Here is a 25,531-nt window from a genome sequence, read left to right on the forward strand (position 1 = left end):
AGCCGCGCGCCGTGTCGTTGCCGCATGCGACGAACACGAGGAAAAGAGAGAGAGCGAGAGAGAGAGAGAAAGAATGAGACGATAATCCTGTTTAATTTTGCAAGCGTTGCGATACCCTGAATGCCGATCATCAACAAATAGTTATCGGCGTGCGAAATGCATCTCGGCGCGGTCGGCGATTCGCAAAAAAAAAAAGAACGATACGCGCTTAGTGCCGCCGCCACTGGTCGGTCACGTAATGCTCTGCGCGCCGCGTCGCACAGCGCTGATGACGTCAGCGGCCGCCGCACGGACTTCGGGAAGTTTGATCGAGCGCGAGGGCCAGCGTGAAGGAATCGTGCTCTGAATGCAAAAATGTAATTTTATTCGAGGAACAATCAATATCAAAAAATGTTAAAAAAACAATCTTTATCGAAGAACATAATTAAACGTCGAAAATCACTAGACTTGATCCATACTGCGAGATGCGTACGCTGCGCGCGCCAAGTTACGTATAGTTTTCCTTCTCCGGGCCTGACTTGGGGACAATCGATTTACTCAGTCTTGGCATCTAAATATATGAAATATTAATACAAACGTTAAAACCACCATGAAACTAGAAATTACGATTGATTAGTCAAACGTATGATCTTACCAGACTCACAGATTTAGTTTTGGTAGCCAGTTTGTTGCTGTTCCGGAGAGGACTAAGTACTGACGATTGGCGCTGAACCTTCTCTGAAACCACTTTAAGACTGCTACTACTCGGCTGTGGAGTTTTGGAATTTTTCAATTCACTGAATGAATTTGCGCAGACCCGCACTGGTTGTGGTGAATACCTCGGCAACCGACTTGATTCCGCGTTTTCGCTTTTGCGAGGTGTAGACGGCTTCTTGAGTGGCGATTTCGTACGCTCACTTCTGCAATAATAACAAGTAAAATTTGAAATAAACTTGCACATCTTTGTAATATCGAAGTAAATCATAGGGATTAATGTTTTACTTTTTGCTGGAGTTGAGAGAGACTGGTGATAAATTGCATGTTATCGTGCTCTTTGAGGTGTTCTGAGATGCAGTTGTCACTCGCTGGGACTTCAATCCATTCGTATTTGGCGTCGAGGAGGCCGCGGGCTTCAACTTTGAGTTTGTGCGTGAATTCGGTGTACTACTTATGATTTTTACAGAATGGACGGATTCTTGAGTTTTTGAAGGAGGTGTCGACAATCCATTTTCGTTAGTTATTCGTTTAACACCTTGCTTCTGCATGCTAACCAACGGCATTATTGCTTTCATTGGTCCTTTCTTATTCACCACTTCGGTGATTGGCTTTTTTTTGATTTTGGTTTTGATTGGTTCGATTGTCGGTTTATTTGCTCCATAGATGGATTTAGATATGGGTGTTTCAATTTCTCGCTTACTCGTATCATCTACAAAACCTGGGTCGCTTGGGAAACGCTTTTTTAAATTCAAAAGATGAGACTTTCTCGTATCTTTACATGGTACATCTAGTAATTTGGGGCTATTTTTACTGTATAGTGGATTTACCGAAATACTTCGTCTAATAGAAGCTACTTCAAAAGTGGAATTCTGGAAATTACTTATATTTTAGATGATAATTATTATTTATAAAAAGATGACTTGGTAAAAAATGCTTACCGGTGTTTTCTTCACAACGAAATTTTTTTTACTTGAAGATTTATTCAAGGAACTAGTAGACCTATTTATGAGCTTAGAAGCATTGCTTCTCCGATTTTCTTTCATTACAGGTACTGGTTTTTCTTTGTTTTTTGATTCAGATGCCATGTTCAAAACCGTACTCAAACTCTTCAAAATATCAACTGCTGAATCCCCATCATTTTTGCTGACAATTTTATTCAAAGTTTGCAAAAGATTCAAAGCAAGTTTTTTATCTTCAAGTATTTCATCATTATTTTCTTGCAATTTTGACTCCTTTTTGGCATCGCTTTGTGAGTCAACGTTATCACTCGGTATGTCTTTGGACTCATTGTCAATATTCAAATCAGTAATGTCATTACTTGAATTATTACTTTTGTTTTCTAATAATTGTTCTGCATTATTTTTGTTATTACCTGTCAACTCACCATAATTGTTTGGTTTAACATTCTTAACACTCGCAGAATCTACTACTTTACTAGAATCTGTATCACTTTCATGTTCTTTTTTATCTTGAGGTGACATATTTTGCAAACACACTTGTAAAATTTCGGTATTATTGTCACACTCAACTCCAAGCATCTTCTGCAAATCAGTCAATATTTTGAAAGCATCAGGATTATTTTGTTCTTTTATTAATTTTTCAAGATCTAACAGTAATGTTGCTGTTACAGCTTTTTTGTCAGTATCTTCTGATAAAATAAATTCATTTTCCAAAGCTTTCACTTCATCTTTTGGAGACATAGTGTTTGACTCTGTAATAATAACTTCTGATAACTTTTTGATTTCAGTCTCTCCTCCAGATAGTTCAATTAAATTATCAACAGCTTCATCATCCGAAGGAGGTAAATCATCGAAATTCAGTTGTGATTTTGAAAATAGTAGATCATCTTCATTTGCTAACAAACAATAGTAAGAAATTAATATCAATTTATAAATACTTAAGCTAATTTAATTTCTTGCTTTCATTGACACTCACTATTAAAATCTTTACTATACGCCATTTTTTCAAAAGTTTCTGCAAGAGTTCTAGCTTCAGTGAGAATAATGTCATTGATACCAGTCTCATTCTATAAACAATGAAAATAATATTTAATAAATATCTATATTACTTGGTAAAATTGACAAACTATTTACTTACAGCTGAAATGGTAGCTGAATTGTAACCCACATCAATAAGCTCTCCTTCAATTTTGTGTAAACTTTCATCAATTGGTAAAGTCTTAGACTTTAATAAAAAATTATCTTTTTCCTGTGTTAATATGGCATTATTACTTTTTGGTTCCTCATGGCTTGATGACATACTTGATTTAATACGATAAAACTTTTTAATCAAATCTGATTTATCTGTTACCTTTGATGGAGATTTAAATGAAGAAACAGAGCTTGTTGAATTCAACTGTGACCTACTAGTAATAAAACCCTTATTCATTGTATCATTTACAAAAACAGATGAATTACACGATGTCATAGTATTATTTGGAATCGCTGATAAGTTTGAAATATTAGAATAAACAGAATTTTCACTACAAAGTCTATTTTGTCTTTTTTTACTCAGGGAATCTATTGTAATAGAAGATATATTTGATATTCCAGAAAAAACAGAACTATCACTGTTCAGTCTCTCTATTTTTTGCTTACTTATGTCAAATTGACTATTGAAACTACTAGCATTAGAACTTATATTACTTTTCAAGTTAGTTCTAAAAGCATTGTTAAATGGATCTTCAAAACAACTAGACTGAGAACTAAAAATAGAACTAACGTTATAAATATTACTTTTAGAAGCATCAGTAACAGACATCGATCTTCTATTACTTTTGGAGGATGTCAATCTTTCTGGAGAAAGAAAATTACACTGGGACATGGATCTTGGACGCACAAAAAAATGTATACTAGGCTCTTTTGTCAGTTGATCGTCTAAAAGTGAGTCGTTCAAAGCCGACTGATTTAAAATAGACAAGTCAGCATCGCAAGAAGCAGGAGAAACATTCAATTCAGGTATAATCTTATTATCACATCCCCAAGCTGCGTTGGCAGATTTCTCACCAGTAATATTATCAGCAATTAAATTAGTATCATTCAAATTTGTAATTATACTATCATCGACACCCGCGACAAACAAGTCCATTTTGCTCTCTGTCTCGTCAAGCGTCTTGTTCAATTTAAGAATATCCGAATGTCTTTTGCGTCTTGGCACAAAATCATCCTTAGTCTCAATCGACACATGACCCATTGCTTTCTCGATGACCCTCTCAAACGGATCCTCCTTATTCTTTTCATACTCGGTAATTTTTTTGAGCACCATGTCGAAAGGGTTGTTCTCGACACTACGACGTTGTCCGGAGGAAACTGGAGGTCCAGCCTCCGGTGATGGTATCAGAGGCGAAGCTAACATCTGAGCACCTGGACTGCTCGTGCTTGGACTATCAAAATCTATCAAGTCCGACATTTCTTTTTCTGTACACTAATACAATTTGGTTTGATATTTTATTCTTTATTGGATTGCAGATCGGAAGTATGCATTACATTTTCCAAACTGTTGATTGGATTACTCACATTAGTCACAAAGCGCATAGGCTCGTTAATAATTGTAAACAAACGCTTTGCGCGAAAATCAGCCGCGAGCCTGCAACGGGTAGTCAAACGATCGCAGGTGTCGGTTAAAATTTTGAACAGGTCAGCTGGTAAATGCGTTCCGTCTTCCGCCCCTATATTATAATTCAGTTCCGCGATGTGCGAGCTGAAGCGCCAAGTTTAAAACAATAGAACTTGAAACTTCAAATTTCATTGTTTAAATATTAATATTACCATTTTCAATTATTAACAATTCAATTAATATTGTAATATTGTGGTATAAATCAGTTTACTCAATAATTATAGTTTAACACAATATTAAAACAAAGATAGGGCAGAAAAGGAAGAACAACAGGATAATATGCAACAAATTGTGGAATAGCTTTACTGACATCTATTTAACAATTACCTCCGCAACATGAATATGTATTGTACGTAAATAGTAACCACATTATACAACACGAAAAGTGATATTGGACCGTTCCCAGCTGAGAGTGTTGGTGATTGATTTTCGTCAAACTTGGTATTATAAGTGTTGTCTATATAGTAACGAAGTTCCTTTATATAAATGTTTAGATCATTACGACAAGTAGGTCTACAACTATAAACAATTAAAAAATATTAATATCAATGTTTTAAAATAATTGTAACAGCACGAACTATCAAAGTACAAAATACAAGAGTACTTTTTCAAAAATATTCATTAAAAAAATTGTGTTTATCATTTTGTAAAGTTTTGTTTCGCCAAACTTCTTAACTGAACTTCATTCTATAAGAACCAACATTAGAATAAGTAGAGCAGATAATACAGAAAAAGCAGTAAGGGATATGGTAGCGACCGCTCCCCTATATCGCGGCGACCTCAGCCGACCGTCTGATCTCTCTGCGCTCCGGTTTTGGAGCAGTCGTGTCGAACGTGCACTTAACTAGATGCCATCTAATTTATTAAAGCAATATATTGTCTGAAGCAAATATAGCTTATCCTCTCTCAATTCTTAAGAGCAACTTCAAGTGAGCTTGCTAAATATCGGCCAGCCGGCGACGGTCGGCTTAGGACGGCGACATATAGAGTAGTGGCGCTCGCTATATCCATCCATTTTACTGCTTCTTATAGGGTGCTGGCTCCACTCATGTTAATGCTGATTCTCGTAGAATAAAATCCAAGCTATCCAACGGAGATTCGATTACTACTGCATAAATAACAATTATCGACTTTCAGGAAAATCGCTGATCTACGTAATAGTCTGGAAGAAGTCTAGTCACAATAGAAAGCATTACGTTTATCTTACACACAATAAGTACTGAAAGTTGCAATATTGCATGCATGACGATATAGTTCCATTGAAACTTCTATATCCTAAGTCCTTACACACCATCGGATTCAATGTATTTAATGTAGGAAAAAGTTAATACACGACTTATAAAATCAAGACGAATTAAGCGACACTATGCTATGACGATAAAATAACCGGAAAGCCGAGATGTGGATGTCTCTTTACTTGACCGTGGTTATGTTTTTGATGCTGGAAACGTTCCTCAACAACTCGGAAGCATTTTGCAGCAGATGCTTGGTTCCCTTGGTGTCGTCGGCGTTTTGAAACTGTACGAGTATGACTAGATAGGTGGTGACCGATCCGGCAATCTGCAATGTAAAGCACCGTTCAGAAACAGTCGCTGTGGCCGATTACGTCGCCGCGCGTATTCACCGATGTCATCAATCCACGGTCCAGATAGAAGAGTCCGCACGCGGTAAACTCGACGGGTCTCTGCAGCAGCTGCACGGAGAATATCTCCAGTTGCTTCTTCGCCTGGGGATCGCAGTTGGCGGCGAGAGCCCGGCTCACCAGAGCGCCCGTGGTCCTTGCCTGTCGGCAAAGACCGCGTTACATATGTATAAGGGATCGCGAGCGGCCGGCCGAGCCTAGGGCGCACCTTGACGGAGACCATGTAACACGGCTGGACGAAAAGTAGCAGCCGGTAGACGTGGAAGAGTATCCAGAAGACCTGCAGGATGAGCACATACCAGCTGCTGCTGTTGGGGCTGTAGATCTCGTTGTAGAGGAAGTAGGGCGTGATGATGAGGTGGATCAGACAGCTGATCGTGCCGGCGAGTATGGCCGCGCCGTAGGCCTCGTTCACGTGGACCACGCTGTCGCAGAGTGTCCCGTGCAGCGTGGTCAGCTGGTCGATCGCCTCCGACGCGCCGCCGCCACCACCACCTGCGTGTCAGCCTGTCTCGTTTGTAAATTGATCCTGACGCCGCCGCTGCGCGCTGATCACCTTCGGTAAAGTCGGAGCAGATGAGCCTGTTCGCACGGCGCAGCCGGTTGTGGTGGCCCAGCTCCGACGAGACGAATGACGAGATCGACTGGGAGATCTCGCGTCGCGGCTCCGCAACGGCTTGTCGGCACAAATCGCGAGCTTTTTCAGACTATAGCCACACACATCGAGATACGGAGCGAGCGTGCGTTTCGCGATCGTTACCGAGAGCCAGGTCCTTGCGGAAGTGGTCGACGACGAGGTTGGTCCTGGTGAGCTCCTCGATGCTCTGGTTGAGCTTGAGGAAGCGCTCGCCGACGTTGAACAGCACGATCGCGTACTGCATCTCGAAGGCTACGATCACCACGTACATGAAGTACAGCGGGCAGTAGTTGACGGGACCCTTGTCGCCGTACACGTGGTTGTTCTTCGTCGCTGACGATACGCTCCAGGACACGTAGTCGAGCGTTGAGATGACGACCAGGTAGACCAGGCTGCAGGATATGACGACGACCGACAGCTGGCGCAGCTTCCGCGACGTAACCACGCCCAGTTTCTCGTCCACCTGCTCGCAGAGGAGACGCGCGTTGATAAGTGACGCGCAGCGCGACAGTCAGACGAGAGGAATCGTGCGCACGTCGACGAGCTTGTCCAGGCCCCGCTGCAAGTGTCGCCAGCGGCGGGACGAGCCGAGGATCGCCACCACGGCCACACTGATCACGGCGAACACATCGCTGCAGGTCACCGTGATCGCCGTCTCCGATGACAGTCTCGTGCTGTTCTGCCAGCCGTTGCGCAGATCGCGGTACAGGCCCCAGCACTGCGCCCCTGCTAACGCCAGCACGAGCAGCACTCTGTTGCGCGCAAAATTGCACAGAATGGGGGAATATAGGCACCAGTTGCCTTTCGTTTGGCTGTTTGCGTAATTTCATGCAGAATTTAATGCGAGCGCGTCATTGACAACTCAGCGTATTAGCGAGTAAACGCATTCGCATTGACTTGTGACTGTTCTTCGAGCTTTCGCGCGTGTACTCTTCGCATTTTTTAATTCAATAACTTGTATTTCAGGATATAATTCGAATCAGCGAAGCATAGCCACATCGTTTTTGAATGCAGTCGCGGCTTAAAATACGCCATCAATTGCTTTCATAACAAAGACCGACCGAACTGAAAACGTACGGAAGTTGGAGCGAAGATTAGCAAAACCGAAGCTTACCCATAGCCCACTTGCGGGTAATCGAGTCGCCCGCTATACCTGCCAGTCTTGTTCACCGCGAATTTCACAGGCAACAATCCGCAAATTTTGCTTATGTGGTAGATCGGCACCAGAGTATAGAATATGTCCGACTTGGCCTGGTGAGCTTTTGCGTCCACTCCCGAGTTTTTACTCTTCGGCCTCGAAATCTTCTCTAAAAACACCAGCCACGTTCTTGTCATCCCATGCGATACATACTATCTTTTTCGTAAAACCAGTCGCGTTTGCACTTACTCACTTTGACGTCACTCCAAGCTTCCATCGCCAAGTTTTTGTTTATGTCCTTTTTGTTTTCTCGTTTTTTCTTTCTTTCAATGTTCCCGCGGGTCGTCCGCGAGCTTACAATAACAGAGTGCCGAGCTACGCGCGCTGCTCGCCAAGAAAATTACTGGGTAAACGAACCACTCGCTCATTTATTCACGAAGCGCCTGATTGCGCGAACGCGATTATTTCGAACGCTGTGAGTTTACACTTGTCTGCAGATCTGCCATTGATAATCTGTGGCGCGTAGTGCTTTGGACTTTCCTTCACGCGTCGTTGTCAGCGAATTTGAATTTCTTACGCGAAATTATATTCGAAGCACACATTGAGAAATACTGTTAGTATATATACACATGGTAATAGGACTGAAATAAATACATACGTACGTAAAATAGCACAGTATAAAATTTCTATAGATCAAAAAAATAATAATAATACCCACGATAGTTGCGCGTATAAAATTGTCGATAGTTTGAATCAGCACTTAGGATGAATCTCTCGCAACATGTCTGCAACACTGTATAACTATATATATACGTATGATGTTCTTTTACAATGTATTCCAAACGTGCCAACTTACTTCTGTAATCAACTAACCTCGGTCTCCCTTAATTTACAGCTTGATACTTATGACTATTCAAACGAGAGTCAACTCGATCTGATAATGAAGCATCAAGTTTTATTGATTCAACGTTTCGGATAATAACTAGGGAGAATATAGTCAAATCGTATTCTCTACTTGTTACAATTATTTCGTAACTCCTGAGGTCGCACGAAAAAACAGCCTGAAACGATGAATTGATAAAAGTTCGTATTTCGATCGGACAGATTGAGTTGACTCGTCTCTTGCCCTTATTAAAGTTCACGTTAAGGAGCACTCCGAAAGGGGATCAATATTACGTGAGAAAATAAATTTTTTCTTTTACGTTTGTTGCACTGTTCACTGTTGACCAACTATTCATTGAAGATAAACAATGAATGATATATGAGGGAAATTTCGTGAATCTTACCAACATCAAAATTTTAATAAATGTATTTATAGAAATTTAACCAGAAAAAATATGCAAAGACAAACGCATAATTTTCTCTACCTTCTTGAATAATGTTTAACTTCGCAAACCTTGATGTTTGAAAGGACCAGTAATTGGATCACGGGGAACAATATAATTGGTTCAGATAATTAATGTAAATAAACGATTTTATTTAATTCATTTCGCAGATATGCACACGTGCAATCGTTATCTGAGAACTACGTCAACGGCTAGATACAGTAAAGAACGCGAAAATACTCTGGCGTTTTTTATTTTTGTTTGTGGTCTGCCTCCGTCGTTTATTTGTTAATTAATCGCACCTATGTACAATTCAGGTGTCGCCCGATCAGATCGCCAATCTTGCTCTCTTCTAGTTTACCAAGTATAAAATATGTCAGCGTTCTCAGCCGAGCCAAATAACAGAAAACATTAACGACAATATTAGATTATGAGCGCCAATTACTATTTGAAACAATGTTGGGCCATCGAGAGAGAAAAAGGTAAAAATTCATTCTGCATAAGAAGACAAAATACATGCATGAAAACCATTATATACATAAACAATAAATCAATTGCAGTCTCTATCTGATCTACTAGCTAAGTAAATAACTCGTACATGAGACAGCCCAACGATCAATTAAAATTGTATTTATCACCTTGAAATTTTGAATCTGACGACTACGAATAAAATGATCTGTCACAGCCAGTCAAAAGAACGTGCTCGCAATCGACGATACATTGTAATCTCATTCACTCTATCTTTCATGCATTTCTACACGCATAATTTATTTTCACAACCATTCTCAATTCTATACACTCTCGCGCACGCGCATGATAAATCTAAAAATAAATAAATAATACGAGCCCTATGTCTTTTCGAAGAAAAAATAAATTCAATTGGCTCTGCTTGGTTCGACGATTGGTGGTTGCTGCTTCGCTTGGACAATCTGGAAGGGCACAGATTCACAGTCATCGTCCTCGTCTGGTTTCTTACAGTTGGCTGCACGATGACATGTTAAGGCGGGCTCAAGTTCACGTCGAGAAAAGCAATCGCTACATACTCGCACTGGATTGTAAAGTTGCTCGTTGGGTAATGGCGTCCAGTTCTCTGAACAGTCTGCGCAAAATATTTTGCCGCAACTTCTACAATAATTTTTTTTTACATTACTTAATTTTTATTAAAGTATGTTTTGATAATATATTATTCAATATTGAATTACCTGCAGTGATGTTTACGCCTACCAAGCCAAAACACTATGTTGCACCCTTGACATTGATTTACTGCGTGATCAGGTACCCATAAAGTTGGAGCAGGTCCAGGCTCCTCCACTGCTTCCCAAGACATGTCTGAAGGTAAAGACTCGCCGCCGTGATCAGCTGCACTTCCTACCGAATCTGGCAATGAACCCTGCGCATCGTAAAAGGAACAATTATAATACACTATGACATCATGAATTGATAGTTAATTGATTGAGACATTTTTTGTTACTCACGATTTCATCTACCCTATCAGTATCCACGGTATGATTGCAAACTTGCCTAAGCAATGCCATTCTTGTTGTGTACAGTTCCTTTTTTAGTGCTTCTTCTTTTGTCTAGCAATAGAATTTAACCTTATTAGTACATGTAAACAAATACAATTTTTTATTATGCATAATAACGTACCTTATATTCGACAATTATTTGTTGTACTCGCGTTTGAACGTCACAGTGTATGACTGGGAGACCATCGACGTCATCAAGTCTGTCTAAATTATCTAGATCCTGGTGAATCGGTGATGCCGAACAATTACTACTTGGTATTTGAGATGTTGGTGGGATATTCATATCGCTCATGTCGTTTGTTTCAACGTGCTTTACATGACTGTCGATATTGGTCGTTTCAATAAAGTTTGAATCAGGTTCTTGTACGGGAAGTTTTATTGATGATCTGATCAAATAACAATTTCACCATTTTATTACGTCATTGCAATTATTAATATACATAGCTACATCCGTATAACCAATTCAAGGTCTAGGTATGACGAAATAATAAAAAAAAATAGTCATAGTTAATTATCCACAGCAATGAAACTCACGAATCTTTTTCGGCGTCATGTTTCCCCACAGTTACATCACTATTAGGTACTAAGGTATCGGTAGAGCTATCTCCCGAGGTATTTGCATGCATCTCGATAGACACGTCTCCATTTGGTAAACTCTTTTTTTCTTCAGTCTCATTATTTTCACTAACCATGTGAGGTTTATCACTATCATTATAAGTCTCTACTTTCTCGGGTCCATTTTCTATAGTTAATGAGTCAAATTTCCTGGAAACATGAATTATACCGTGTAAAAAATAACTATGATTGAACGAGAAATTAAGGTGATGTCACAAGATATCTTACTTCTCTATAGAAATGCTTGGATCACTTAGCCTGCGATGTAAGTGTGTTGGATGGTCTTGAGCTTGAATGAGATCACCGTAAGATCGCGTTTTTGTCATTTGTCCTTGCGGCTTCTCGTTTTCACTAGTCTCGATGTCGATTACAGGTTTGATATCGTTGATACCTAAAGGAGTTTCCATCGAACCTAGATACACTTCTGACCATAGCTTCAGATCTCTTACATTGCAACTAGGCCATAATACCTATACAAAATAAATAAATAAATAAATTTGTAAACTCCAACTTAATTGAAAGCTTTCTACTTACTTTATCTTTTGACGGAGAATACAGGTGATTAACAAAAGAAGTGGAATTGAGGAAACGCCAAACAGAAAAAGATCTCTCGCGTATCCTCAATTGTAGCCTTTCTTGCCTGGTATTACAGAGAAATGTGCCGAACAATTGAGAGTACGTATGTTGAGCTAATTTTACCTAAAACACAAACGAATTATATTGCTGTCGAATTGCTCTCTGTTTATAGAAGCACTCACGAGATATGCAGATGACATCTGGAAAGCGCATTTGAATTGCTTTGTTAATTGATGCACACAGTCAAGCCATTGCAGAAATACGGGACATCTCTCATTAGGATCCTCGCATTCCACAGTATGACCACATCGATCTGCAAATTTGTGACCAAAATCGAGCCATTCGCGTTCGCACAATACTTGGAATCCCTATAAAAAAATTTAACCATTTAAAACTACTTTTTTATAATAGTTGACTTACCATTGTCATCTTTGTCTATTTATTATTTTTCATTCACGTGATAAATTGAATATAAATAAAAAGAAATGTTGAAATAATTAACATCGGTTATAATTATTTGGCGAGTTTGACATTGATATCATATATGACTGAAAGCTGTTGTGACAATATTCTGTCAAATGTCAAAGTATTCATTAAAAATTAATTATTTCTATGTTGGTGGCATATATTTGATAAGGAATAATCATTTTTATTATAACAAATGATTGATGAATTGTCAAGAATAATCATTTTGAAGAAAAAAATGTAATTATTTTTAACATAAATATTAGCATATACTACTATTTTTTCATTCATTTCAAAGATTCTTAACTTTCTATCAAGTCTTTTCAAATGGCATTGACTGGCAATTCAAAAGAAACTATAGATTAATTGAAAGTCACTCACTTCCATTGTCCGATAATAAGGATCGAGCAAGATTTGGGCGAGGGCGACGATTTGTGGTGTTCTGTCCCAACCATCACTACAATGAACTAATACTGGCCTTCCGTCTCGTTCCACCGCTGAGGCGACGGTTACAGCTGCTCTAAGCAAACCTGACATATGCTGAAACCACCTAGTGCCTTCTAACAAGCTCAACCAACTATGAAATCATAAGATATGTGTGCATTAAGTTAAAGACTTATTTATAATTTTGCTAACTACTTAAGATCAAATGAGAAAGTTAACTTACTTGCTCTGATCAGCGTCGGAGGCGCAAAGTTGTCTAACAGCGTGAAAGCTTTTGCGTATGGAGTGTATATTGGGCAGGTTCATGAACTGTATGTCGCAACTTGGGTAATACCCTGCATACTCGCAGCCGCCACCTCGCGCTCTATTGGCGATTGCTGTAGTGTAGTTTCTTGCATCAACGATCATGACTTTCTGTAAAAGAAAAAAATTAAATTTAGTGTGAATAAGTTTTGTATACATCGCTATACGATTTAATTACAAACCTTGGTAGTAGCAGGAGTAATGGGTTCATCGCCAGGTGGCTCGGAATCATTGACTGGCGAGTCGATCATTGTCGATTCACCTCTGTCATAGGAACACGCATCCGATAGAGCTTTCAGTAAATCTTCGTCCTCTGGGCTACGCCAACCAAGCCAGCCAACCATCGGCTGACTACTCCGTGCGATCACAGCTCCATTTTTAACATGCCTATATTCATTAGTAATCATTGCTTTCAGTTCTGTAATTTATATACAAAAAATTATATTACCTCCATACTATGGCGGGAATCCGCCTGGAGCTTCGAAAATTGGCACCAGCCTCGAGGATTTTATCTGTAATACACGCGGGTACAAGTAATTGAGGTGGATAGGATGGGCACATTTGGTAATCTTTGTTTATTTGACTAATACGCCAACTCCCATGCAAATTGAACTTTAATCGCTCCACCTGGAAGTTTATAACATGAATTTACTTCAGCTCGTGACGAACGCGTTTTAAGTCTGAAATGTTGCAAAATGCTCACTTCAGCATTGAAAGATGTGAGGTAAGAATTGCTATCTTTTCCTAGCCTGGGGTAATCTTTGCCTTCTTCCATAGACCATGCATAATACGCAAAGGCAAACATATCCTCAATACTTCTTTTTGGAAAGGTGACTTTGTGGAGGCGTTTGTACCACTCCCAGGATTGTTCATTGGTGGAAAAAGCACAGCTGCATAATAAAAAACAAAATATATTTCAAATGTGTAATTTCAACAATTATTTTTCAGAGAATAAGAAATACGTGCTATCATTTTTAATTAATTTCTTTTTCAAAAATTAGATTACTCTTCCTTGTTTGCATTTATTTTAAAAGGATAACAAAATTAGTTTAGACAAACCTAATCGATCGAGCATCTTTACAGCCAATGTGTAAATAGAAGATTTCTTTCACTTCCAAGTGTTCTATTAAACCCAATGGTACATTGTAACATCCTTGGCCACATTGCAGGTACAATCTATAGTTTGACAATGCCAAGACTCCATCCGAGGTACGACCCAGAGCAACAATATATTCTCCACTCAAAAGTACAAAAGGTACTGAAAGTGTTGAATCTTCACATTCAAAGTTTACAGACTTTGGAAAGAGCTCAGAGGCACGTAGATGACATATTGATTGTAGACTTGTTGGCTCTTCAGAGCTTTCCATCTCAGTCTTAGAAAAAAAAGTCAGAACAATTTTAGTCTGAAAATTAAGTTTATAATTTATTGTCTATTTTTCTAAAGATTGAATTTCATCTGACTTAATATAGTGTTTCATGTATCTATGTAGATCTGTCTGATATTTTTTATAGTTCATGATCTATGAAATGCATCTTGTGTTGATATTATATGCTTTATAAACAGTTTTTTTGACATTTAAATTTATTTTCTACAACGCATAAGATACTGATAAAGATTTACAATGAATATTTCCTGAAAGTTATAGCAGAAAAAGTTAACATATGATATCACAAAAATGCTTAATAATTGTGTACATTATTAAGTTTATTTACAGATGAAAGTTTTAGATGGAGAAAAAAACATTCAATACCAAAACTGACTTTTTAGTTACGTTTTCAATAACAACATATGACCGAATGTTTACTTTGTTATAAGAAAGTTCATAGGGGACGTGTGCGTCGATAACACCTTATCTCATGATTTCAATACAAAACTGTTTAATCAAGTGCATTGTTGCAAGTACTCGCACCGGACCAGAACAAAGTAAAAATTCAACAGCACGCACAGCATGCAACTTGAATATGTGTCTGTGTATATATATCTATATATATATACATATACATATATACATATATTCAAGTCAGTCAACGCGGAGAGACGTCAATATATGCGTGCTACAAGTAACCAACAATTTTCACGCATCAATCGGTACGGACAATAAAAAACGTTCGCTATTGATAGGCGTGCTTACAATATACTTTCTCATGTATATTAGGGCAGAAAGTGCAACATTCCTAATTGATAAACAACAAACGATAACTCACCTCTTGAGCCTGTTGACTCAGCCACTATTTACCCAAGACTCCGAGGGTCTAGGTTCAATAAATTGTTTAGAACGTCGTGTAGACAGGCAAGGTCTTCCTGTAAGCAGACAGCAATACGACGCACGTAAACAATACCGCTCAACTTCAGACACGACGTACACAAATGCAGCTTGCGGCTACTTTCTAATTTTTCGCGCAAGGACGCTTCCCGTAAATTTAGCATCAGCGCAAAAAACATACGCCTCTCTCAACTTTTCAGTTCTTTTAGCAACTTTATAAATAAAATGCCTACTACAATCGCGAGGCGCTTATGCAACTGGAGAGTGGGAGAGACAGACACAGACAGAGTGAGGCAGATAGTAAGACAATAAACAAGGACGAGCGAAAGAGTGTTGCGAGTCTGTGCTAAAAGGAAAGTTGGAAAATTTTCTCGAAATTCTTACGTGACCACCGACATTCACACAAACTGCTTTATAATTGCAGAAAGAAGCCGAAAAATCGATCGGCGAAATTTTCGCAACGTCACGCTCTTTCTCTCTCTTTTGCGCTTGCAGACGGGAGATTCTCGCGGGGAGCCTGCGCGCTAATGGCTTGTGTCCTCGTCGTAGACAACACACACTCACAGCATGCTACACATACGTATGCGCATTTGTATACTCGCATTCACAGTATAGACTGCAGAAAATTAATTATACGAAAGCGATTGATGTTTGCGAAAATTGAGCACTATCACTTGTGAACGCACGCTGACAACGGATGAAAAAATGAGAGAGAGAGAGAGAGAGAGAGAGGGATCGATTCTGACACTTGTGACTATACTGCATACCTTCACCAAAAGCAAAACAATGGCGCGCGCACTCGCCAGGCGCATCTATGTCAAGACAACCATCGCGAACATCGCTTCAATGCACAATTTGCTATTGATGATGATGTATACTCGAAAAGAATAATTGCAGCCACAAGATGAACGAATGGCAAGAATGACTTCGATACAACGGAAGAGCTGACAACTCTGAACAACTTGAATGTATACAGCTCTCTGCACACAACAGACGCAGACCTGACCAGATATGCAGAATGCCACTGCCAGATGTAAACCGAGCGCGAGTGCAACTGACTGTCAGCCAACCAGGGATGGTCTGGTTTCGCGTCACGCGTACATAAGTTGTTTTAGTTTTGATATATTCCTCCAGATTAAAAAGTTAATAAACCGAAAAGCATCACGTTTACAGTGTTCTGCACAAAGATTTGCTATCTAGATTTTAATGGGAAATAGGGAAAATAAACAATTGACTCAAGTATTAAGTCAGATTATTAAAATATTATTATAATTAAAGTTCCGTTGGCATATCACTAATCTTCATAGAAGAAATGAAAGCTCAGTTTAATGACAAAGTAATGTCTTGTACACATTTATTTTCAAATCACCTAAACTCCAGATTGATCAGTTTCTCTTTACTTTGTTTCAAACATGAGGTCATTATTCTTTTCATTATCAACAAAACATCTTGAGCGTATAAAAATTTTACAACTAATATTTAATCGATGAGTGGGCAAGAAAGTACAAATACAGTTTACTTTTTATGCCACTTGAGTACAACATGGATAATTTTCCTGACTCAAATGCAGCAATGAGTAAGAATGCACCAAACTCCAGATGTCTTCAGACTTTAATCATTGTTTCCAAAAATTTGGGTTTTGTTGTAACCGTCTTTCAAATGTCTCATACCAACCTTGTATAGAGGATAGAGGCACATAATTTTCTGTAGGATTTGGCGTCATCTGTGCTTGTGTTACCGAAAAACTAGATACATAGTTCAAAAAACCAGTAATCATTTTTTGTGCAAATTCTACAAACGTGTTTGTTGAGGTTTGAGTAGCTATAGCTGCTTGTTGTTCTATAATGTGAAGAGGATCAACAGACACACCAATCTGAGCAACATGAGAAATATTTTGCCCAAACACTCCAAGATTAGTATTTTCAAACTCATGATTTTTTTTCAAATTTGAAATTTTGAAAATTGCAGATGGTTTACTATTTGATATATATCCTAAAAACTGCCAATTTGGAGGTGAGTTTGGATCAGGCCAACTAAAGTATACTGTACAATAAAAAAAATTAGCTTAAATTCAGACTTTATATTGTAATATACACATATATAAACTATAAACATACCAGCACCACCCATGCCTTCTGCAAATGGAACTGTTCCTGTGAGGAAAACAACTACATGGTTGATGTTGTCAGCATCAGGAACTGTTATTAGAAAGTGGTGATCAGTAATTTGTGCAAAATCTGTTTGAACCTGAAATACATATGGAATGTTTGTTAGTTAAAATAATGTAAACCAAATGTTTAACAATATTTTATTAATCGCATTCTAAATAATATTTAATAAATAAGGGTTAATGAATAATTTAAAAAAGATTGATAGTATAAATTTTTTTTGGGAACAGTAGATCATTTTTAAAGCTTAAATAACTTTTTGGCACTTGTAGAATTTTCTAGAATTCAACAGCGGATGCCGGCATTGAAGTTTATAACACCGGTAAATACATACTGACAAATTTAGAGCAAGTACAAAATATATAAACTTACCAGTCGTCCAGACACAATCAATCCCATCATACTCATTTTTATGATTTTTTTAACTTATCACTACTGTATAAAAGTAAAAAACTTTAAGACGTCTCGCCAATGTTTTGCATCTGCCAATAGAAAACGCTTGTCAGGCAGCCTGATCGACGCGTATAGACCAGATGGTTTTCCCTGATTTAGGGACCCAATTATAGGTTATGTGTGCGAATCTGAGCTTGATCGCGCCTGACTAAGCCTGATTAATGTTGAATTACTGCCTGACCAATAAAAGAATGTCGTACTGGAAAATATCAGAATAATTTTTCCATAAAAACCAAAATCCAACAAAGCACACAGTGTAATTTAAACTTTCAATTGAATTTTCGCCAGAATTTTTAACATTTTTCTCAAATAAATGTTTGATGAAGAAAATTTGATTAGCAACAGTCGATAAAATAGACTATAATTTTGGAAAATTTGAATTATATAAATAATCAATAGTTAATACAATTTTTTAAATATTCCTATAAGGTGGTTATTTATTTGTATTTTATGTACAGAATTATTAAAATTATTTTAACTCTATTGCAAATATTTACAAATAATAAGCACTGTCCACATCTTATTAAGGATCTTGACGATACATCGAAAAACCATGGACTGGAAATCTTTTCAAATGATCTTTCAATACAGTAGGAAACATTGAAACTACCTTGAAACAGTTACCCATTTCCTCACTACCTGTAATTTTTTTATATCCAGATTCTAGTTGTTTTTTTTGTTCTGGTGTTGCAGTTTTCAAAAGATTCATCAGTCGTACATTAATTCCCATTTCAACCAGGAACTCTTGTTGAGTAACAGGCCCGTAACACAACAAGTTCCTAGTTTCTTTAGCAGCTTTTTTCAGCAAACTAAAATCAACATCAGCTGTCAAATCTGCACTTCCAGGTTTTAATAATGGATCACACTGTTTATGTTGCTTAAAAGCTCTAAAAGTATCAGTTTTTTCACCATCATGACCATAATCAATAATAAGTGAAAATCCTCCATTCTGTGTGATAGCTGCAGAAATATACTTGATAATTTGCATTGCTTCCATACTAACTTCAATATGATCTCTTTGTTCATCTTTACTTATGAGGCTATTACAAGCTTCAGTTTTGGCTAAAACAAATCTAAATTTTTCTTCTCCTTGGCTTGTTGAATCAACATCTACAAGTACTTCGAACCAGCCATTTTTTGTTTTCTGAAACTTGTGTATTGGCAGAGCATCAAAAAATTCTTGAGCAAGAAAAACTGAAAAACCATGAGGTATGTCAACAATAGACTTGTACCAAAATACTTCAACATTATCAGTTGTTTTTCCTTTTTTGTAATAGTACTGACCACTACATGAATCTTTATCTAAATCTGATTCAGATACACACAATTTTTTTTTTTGTATTTCAGAAAGAACAGGACTCACTTCTACTAAATGCAATGAGATTCGTTCACTCATTTTCAATTTATTGAACACTCTTAATAAATCATTGGACAGAGTACCTCGGCCAGGGCCAAGTTCAACAATTTGAAATGGTTTACCATGCATCTTTTTACACTCACTCACAATCCACACAGCTATCATTTCACCAAATAATTGACTGATTTCTGGAGATGTTGTGAAATCACCTTCCTGTCCTAAAATATCTTTGTTTATGTAATAACCTTTAGTAGGATGGGTGAGCACTTGTTTCATATAATGAGCAACACTGACAGGTCCTGATAATTTGATTTTCATAGCTAAATCTCTGCTCAAAGAGTTTTTATCATTATTTATATCATTCCGAGCTAATATACTCTGATTTTCAATTTTATTTACTGTAGTAGAAATAAATAAAAATCGGTCAAAATGATATTTCATGTGAGAACGATTACTTGCATTGTGGTACACTTTACGTATTATATTATTCATGTTGAACTATTTTTTTTTTCACATGCTCTGCTATAACATTTATTAAAGTAACTTTTCCTGAAGTGATGAGGTACACGTGAGTTTTGTTTTCATTCTGCTCATGTCATATACTATAAATACTACTATACTAGTACTAGATTACAAGGACGGGACGTACATACATACTAGGACTAGGTCTCAAGTCTCACCGGTGTCGCCGCCTATCGCTTCTACAAGCATTAGCCATAGCAGAGATTTCTAATCTCTGGCCATAGCCATTAAGATAGACAGCTTATTGATTTAATGATTTTACATAAATTGGAATGATACATCAACAAGTATAAAATATAAGTAAAAAAATAAACTAAAGTAAAATCCCACGTAAATACTAAGTATCATTTTTACAAATAAATTTCATACCACGAAGCTCTTGCTCAATTTAACATTCTCGATTTTTAGTTATTTGACATTTTTGGGATTGAAACATGCCGTAGGTCGCTACCAAGAATCTTGATACTCTGATGTGGAAGCTCCTTCTCGACTTAGTAAAATAATATAAAAATTGTGTGTCGAGTTAACTGACGTTATTATTTCAAATTGTATCTTCACTGAATTTTCACGAAGCTATAATACAATTCACTCCATTTATATTAAATTTGACGCAAGTGTAAGAAAGTGAGTTGATCACTGTATGGAGGCGATTACGCGGTCGACAGCGAAGCAAGGTTGAAGAGGAAGGCCGTTTCAACCGGAGTAAGTCATAAATGTAGAATATATCGCGCGCTACTAAATTACTTATAAAGTGAAAAGCATTACAATTCATCGGCCGCGACACACATTTCTTTCACGTATACACAGACGCGCCGCATGCGCAAGTATATATTACATCAAGCGCCGCGCCCAGCGCAACAATAGCTCGATCTGAAAAATGTTTACTCGAGCTAAAAGCGAAGCCGTGGACAGCTTGCGGTGGTTCAATTTGCGAAGTGACACGCGCGCGCGCGCACTTGTATACTTCGCTCGATCATTTATTCAGCGCAGAGCCGAGTTGGCCTATCGATTCGTACGACACACGCGAAACCGGCTTCTTTCGCCTTGTCTGCTCCGAGGGCGATTCTAGCCAGACAGAGATTTTCAGCGCGTTCGAATGGGCTATCGCGAAAATTGACTTGCCACGAATGTTTGGCTTCAAGTGTAAATTTGTTATTCGCTTGCCCTCACGAGAGCGACGTAATTACGAGCTCTACGAAAGCGACTATAGCGCGGAAATTATACCGTGTAACGCCTTCTCCATTTCCCGAGACGTTAACATTTATTTTTTTATGTCAAACGTTGAATTTGGAAAGGGTTTCATTACACATACTCGCCGATCAAAACGTATCGTGAGAAATTGAGGGGAGAACGATAACCGCGCCCCACTTGCCAAGCGATGAATTAACAACAACGACGCCGCCGACGATTGCAAGCTCGGTAAAACGGACTCGCATACCCCTCCACGCGCGCGAGCCTCGCTCGAGTTAACCGAGTGTGTCAGGGACTACACCCTTGACAGTCCGAGCAACAAGCGCCGCGCGGTGGCTCGTCAGCGGTAAGTGACAATCCATTGCAGAGCCGCGCATAGGACGGTGGCGTTCCATGGACACCATACTTTTCTCTCCCAAAGGCAGACCGTACGTATATTTGATCCCTCGTTAATCGCGTTTGTCTCTACCTCGGACGCGAGCGACTGCGAGAAAGCCACAGGCCATTCGTGTAAGATCGTCCGGGCGAAAGTTCGTCGTACGCGGTAAGCTGAGACGAGAACGGCGGAACACTTGCGAATCCTTTCGCGGTGCGCGTCGCCGCGGCTCCGAAGAAACTTCCAATCCGAACGGCTGCGCGTCGGCATCGAAAGGCCCCAGTCTCGCGAGTCCCGCGCGCCTATCAGTCCAAATGAGGCGCAATCTTCGCGATCAAGCCCAGCAAAGCCAAAGCGAGCGCAGCTGTTGTGACAGCGCGGTTGTTATGGCGATGCGGGCGCCGATCGCACGCCAAATCACCCGTTGTCTCCTTCGCGCGCGCACACACGTATGCACACGTAAGCACGCATCGGCCCGCCGCGGCGACGGCCGAAGATCATTATCAGGCGCGCCGTGCTGCCTCGCGCTGGCGGCTATAGTCTGCAGGAGAACGCCCCGCCGCCGCCACCATTCGCCATCGCACGTACGTTTCTTCGGCTGACCGGAAACATTTTTCTCCGACGAAAATTCCGGTGAGCGGTTCTCGCAGATTCGCTCGTTCCGTCTACCCATTCTCGATCGTTTTGTGGTCTGCAGAGATAATTTTTTTTATATTTTTTACATATGATTGTCGACGGCGAGCATTACGTTATAATAATAAGAAAAATACGTTTTCTTTATTCATCACGAAGTGTTTTATAATTTGTGTTAAGCAATGCTGTTTTCGACACGTCTCTCATCTCATTATCATAGAATACTAAGCGATGGGAAATTATTAAAATTTGTTTTTTCATGTACATTTTGTTTTTATTCCCATATTTTCAAGTAGAATCATTTATTCTTCATGATTATATAATTGTACTAATTATAAGAATCTTTACAGTTATCGATTGGTTTTAGGTCAAAGAAACTAGTAGACTTCGAGAATGAAATATTTATTTATTTTAATCTTTATCAACTTTATTCCTTTTTTTGTTTGTCAATAAGAACAATAACTACTTTTTATTTATTTTTAACTGCATACTACTCGGGTTCTTCATTACCCAACTTTAACAATAATTGAGGTTTGTATTTTATCGATTCAATATTATTTATTCTTATTCTTATATTAGACATTTTAGAATACACTAGATATCCTTTTCGGAGTAAAATTATTGCAAAATAGGAAAGAAATTTGTTGGCATGATAAAATCATTTTGCTGAATTAACAATTAAATTTTTCTAACAAAAAATTGTAAAAAAAACATGAAAAACCAACTCAATTTATCTATATTAATCAGCCTGTTTTTCTTCAAATTAAAGCGGATAACTTGTTTTTTCGATTTCGTATAATAATTTGTCGCGCGAAATTTTTGCGCTAATTGCCTCTGTGAAGTCATTAGAAAGCAAGCTCAATTTGTCATGTCCATACTGCACAAGTACCAGCACCCCCATGATCCCCAACATCCTCGACACACACGCGCACGCACGCACACAAGCGCACCGATTGAAAGTAGGCGCACGTGGTTGGGATTGCCTCACTCTTGATAATCGCGAAATATGCCTATCCTCGTTGGTTGCACGTAAGATAGTCGGCGTGCACGTCGTCGTGGCGTAGTCACACGGCCGAAGCGAATGACGCGAGCTACTCTCGACAGGCACGCTCGACAGGCCGCAAAGTGCTACCACCAGGCAGGAGATTGAGATGATCAATAAGGCTCAGCGAGCCGCGGTCAACACAACGGACATCATCGAGAAGCTGCGACTGCTCTGCCTGGCCCGGGGTGCCCATGGCATTCTTGGCCTGGGCAGGTAAGTGGACTTCACGCTTCCGTCGCTTTCCTGCGCGTTTGTTCAGTACTAACCAAGTGGTTTTTCTTGTTTAAACGGAGAAAACTCGATATTTCATACGCGTTTTATGTTACTGTCGACGTTAATGTTTGGCAAATGTTTGAACATGCAATTAACATTTTTGCGAAGCTTATAAACGTATGTCATTTTAAAGTCTGTACTCAATTTTACTCCCGCAAGAAAGTCGCAATCTTATAGTCTGATATTTTTATTCCTTTGCTGGGTCTTTTATTACGTTCACGATCAATGATTCCATCATTGAACAGCAACAGTGCGTCATTACTCAACGGATATCTATTAGCGTAGATACGTCCTTGCCACGGCAATGGTCAGTGGCTTTACGTTTAGCACCAATTAACTTTTCCTTTGCTACGCGATGATGATTCAAGCAATTCGTGGAATCAGCTCGTAGTTGGCTCGCTTCTTCGACGGAAAAAATCCATTTAAATTGGAATTGCACCTTTCGTTATTGCGAGTATTGCTTCGTTACGTAATAATACGATAAACGTCGGAATGAACAATCGCAAAGCAGTCAACTGCGTAAAAACGGTACTGTGAAGCAGTATTTGTTCTATGGTAAAAGCGCTCAACAAAATATTTTCTCTGTGTTTTATAGAGTGTTCCGACGAATGGACCAAGATGGCAACAAGCAATTGAATCAAGTAGAACTAACGGATGGACTCGCAGAGTGTGGACTAGAGCTGTCAGACGATGAGATATCGGCATTGTTTGATAAACTAGATTGTGACGATAGCGGGGGCATCAGCGTTGACGAATTCATCACTTCGGTCAGAGTAAGTAATTTATACTATATGCCAACGAAATTGCCTGGGAGTAATATCACTTTCATAATACGGAAACAATCGTTCAGCCACCTATGAATGACAGTCGGAAAAAGCTCGTAGAGTTAGCGTATCAAAAAATGGACAAAACTGGTGACGGCGAGATTAGCATCGATGACTTAAAGGGTCTGTATAATGTAAAATGCCACCCTCGCTATATTAGCGGTGAAGAGAGTGAAGAGAGCATACTAAATAAATTCCTTGCCAACTTCGAACAAAATGCTACGAAAGATGGAATGGTAATTAACATTGCTCAAGAATATTTGAATATGTGAAGCGCGATAATTCCAATCTAATGCTCTATTTTTTTCAGGTCACATTTGATGAATTTTTAAATTATTATAGTGCCATAAGTGCCAGTATTGACAACGATGCTTATTTTGACTTAATGATTCGTAACGCTTATAAGCTTTAAAAGAAAAATATAGTGATATCACTCAAAAATGGAATATATTTCGTTTATAAAAATTTATAAATTGTATCAACACAGCTTCCACAGTTCACTTTTAAATACCACTGAGTATTTGATATAAAAAAGTGTATGTGATTCTGATTAATTCAATAAAATTCAACATGTACACGTAGTCATTATTAATTAAGAGCTTCTACATATTACATTATTAGAGAGTGTATAAATGTAGCATAGAATTATAGCAAATTTCTGAAGAATATACTTATGTGCTTGAAAATGATATTTACGAAGACAGTAATTATACATTAGCGATTTTTAGCAAAAAGTTTGATAAAATTGAGCTTCAACTCGAAAGCTTTAAAAGAATTTTTATCAAATAAATATCATGTTTACGAAAATTGATATAAGTGAAAAATTTCTTTTTAGTAATTAGAATCTAAAATTTATTTCAACATTTTTAACAGGAAAATCAGAAATTATATCGTTAGAATAAATTTTGTTCAAAATATCTGATTCTATATACATTAGAGAAAGTAACGATAAAATTCTATATACACAGAGAAAGATAAATTTAACTTATCATTATGATGGTACTTCTGTGTTTACTTTTAATCAATTTTAAATTTGAAAATGATCTTTCTCCACTATAATGAGTCACCATTATGCTTAAAAATATTTGGAAACAAATTTCAATGTTAGGAAAGTACTTTACTTTAAAAGCACTAATTTTTTAGCATTTAAGAGAAATCAACAATATTTAATAATATTTAACCTTTATGTTTATATTTTCCGTATTTTTTAAATTGAATACATTCGAATATCAAATATTCTTTAGATATATATTTATCGTACATTTTTGCAAGATTTTTGTAATAAGATGAAATTTCTTCATCGTTTAAAGTCCGCAATGTCGTAAAAAATGTAGTTAGAATTTATACATTTATGCGTTACATTGGGGTTTTTAATATTAACACTTAGCGAGTCAAATTTGCAATTACTTCTATTTTTTATTCTTTAATTTTAGGAAGGAGGGG

At 38.2% G+C, this 25,531-nt stretch overlaps 6 protein-coding genes across 7 annotated transcripts; 1 reads left to right on the forward strand and 5 right to left on the reverse strand.

Moving 5' to 3' along the window:
• Window positions 1-347: 347 nt before the first annotated feature.
• Window positions 348-4,308, reverse strand: LOC131669680 (probable serine/threonine-protein kinase DDB_G0282963). The gene is made up of 7 exons (XM_058944736.1): window positions 4,212-4,308; window positions 2,794-4,119; window positions 2,632-2,722; window positions 1,635-2,551; window positions 982-1,565; window positions 635-899; window positions 348-550 (listed from the first exon to the last, which is right to left on the reverse strand). The coding sequence occupies exons 1-7, from the start codon at window positions 4,227-4,229 to the stop codon at window positions 488-490; spliced, it is 3,264 nt and encodes a 1,087-aa protein (XP_058800719.1). The 5' UTR covers window positions 4,230-4,308; the 3' UTR covers window positions 348-487.
• A 412-nt stretch (window positions 4,309-4,720) lies between these two features.
• Window positions 4,721-7,925, reverse strand: LOC131669672 (gustatory receptor for sugar taste 43a-like). The gene is made up of 7 exons (XM_058944721.1): window positions 7,705-7,925; window positions 7,126-7,342; window positions 6,714-7,053; window positions 6,510-6,629; window positions 6,162-6,448; window positions 5,936-6,094; window positions 4,721-5,871 (listed from the first exon to the last, which is right to left on the reverse strand). Exons 1-7 carry the CDS (start codon window positions 7,923-7,925, stop codon window positions 5,725-5,727), a joined length of 1,491 nt encoding a protein of 496 aa, XP_058800704.1. The 3' UTR covers window positions 4,721-5,724.
• Window positions 7,926-9,204: 1,279 nt separating this feature from the next.
• On the reverse strand, window positions 9,205-16,407 carry LOC131669731 (myotubularin-related protein 4). The gene is made up of 16 exons (XM_058944834.1): window positions 16,014-16,407; window positions 15,188-15,284; window positions 14,042-14,355; window positions 13,686-13,872; window positions 13,431-13,609; window positions 13,165-13,369; window positions 12,903-13,093; window positions 12,617-12,812; window positions 11,953-12,138; window positions 11,729-11,893; window positions 11,423-11,664; window positions 11,114-11,344; window positions 10,701-10,965; window positions 10,529-10,630; window positions 10,256-10,443; window positions 9,205-10,178 (listed from the first exon to the last, which is right to left on the reverse strand). The coding sequence occupies exons 3-16, from the start codon at window positions 14,347-14,349 to the stop codon at window positions 9,929-9,931; spliced, it is 2,895 nt and encodes a 964-aa protein (XP_058800817.1). The 5' UTR covers window positions 14,350-14,355; window positions 15,188-15,284; window positions 16,014-16,407; the 3' UTR covers window positions 9,205-9,928.
• A 147-nt stretch (window positions 16,408-16,554) lies between these two features.
• On the reverse strand, window positions 16,555-18,092 carry LOC131669733 (protein OPI10 homolog). The gene is made up of 3 exons (XM_058944835.1): window positions 17,787-18,092; window positions 17,364-17,493; window positions 16,555-17,289 (listed from the first exon to the last, which is right to left on the reverse strand). Exons 1-3 carry the CDS (start codon window positions 17,820-17,822, stop codon window positions 16,862-16,864), a joined length of 594 nt encoding a protein of 197 aa, XP_058800818.1. The 5' UTR covers window positions 17,823-18,092; the 3' UTR covers window positions 16,555-16,861.
• Window positions 18,093-18,308: 216 nt separating this feature from the next.
• LOC131669727 (protein arginine methyltransferase NDUFAF7 homolog, mitochondrial) lies at window positions 18,309-19,861 on the reverse strand. Its single transcript, XM_058944830.1, has one exon. It carries the CDS (start codon window positions 19,714-19,716, stop codon window positions 18,391-18,393), a length of 1,326 nt encoding a protein of 441 aa, XP_058800813.1. The 5' UTR covers window positions 19,717-19,861; the 3' UTR covers window positions 18,309-18,390.
• Window positions 19,862-21,246: 1,385 nt separating this feature from the next.
• On the forward strand, window positions 21,247-24,821 carry LOC131669702 (calcyphosin-like protein). 2 transcript variants are annotated; one of them, XM_058944781.1, is made up of 5 exons: window positions 21,247-21,365; window positions 23,064-23,204; window positions 23,860-24,037; window positions 24,115-24,324; window positions 24,399-24,821. In XM_058944781.1, the coding sequence occupies exons 1-5, from the start codon at window positions 21,331-21,333 to the stop codon at window positions 24,498-24,500; spliced, it is 666 nt and encodes a 221-aa protein (XP_058800764.1). In that variant the 5' UTR covers window positions 21,247-21,330; the 3' UTR covers window positions 24,501-24,821. The 2 variants fall into 2 exon arrangements, with proteins under 2 accessions (XP_058800764.1, XP_058800765.1); XM_058944782.1 differs by having other exon boundaries at window positions 21,279-21,365; window positions 23,051-23,204; window positions 24,399-24,818.
• The last annotated feature ends 710 nt before the right edge of the window (window positions 24,822-25,531 follow it).

This window comes from Phymastichus coffea, unplaced genomic scaffold (genome assembly GCF_024137745.1).
Source record: "Phymastichus coffea isolate CEN01 unplaced genomic scaffold, Cenicafe_Pcof_1.1 PCOF00096, whole genome shotgun sequence".
Lineage (NCBI taxonomy): Eukaryota > Metazoa > Arthropoda > Insecta > Hymenoptera > Eulophidae > Phymastichus > Phymastichus coffea.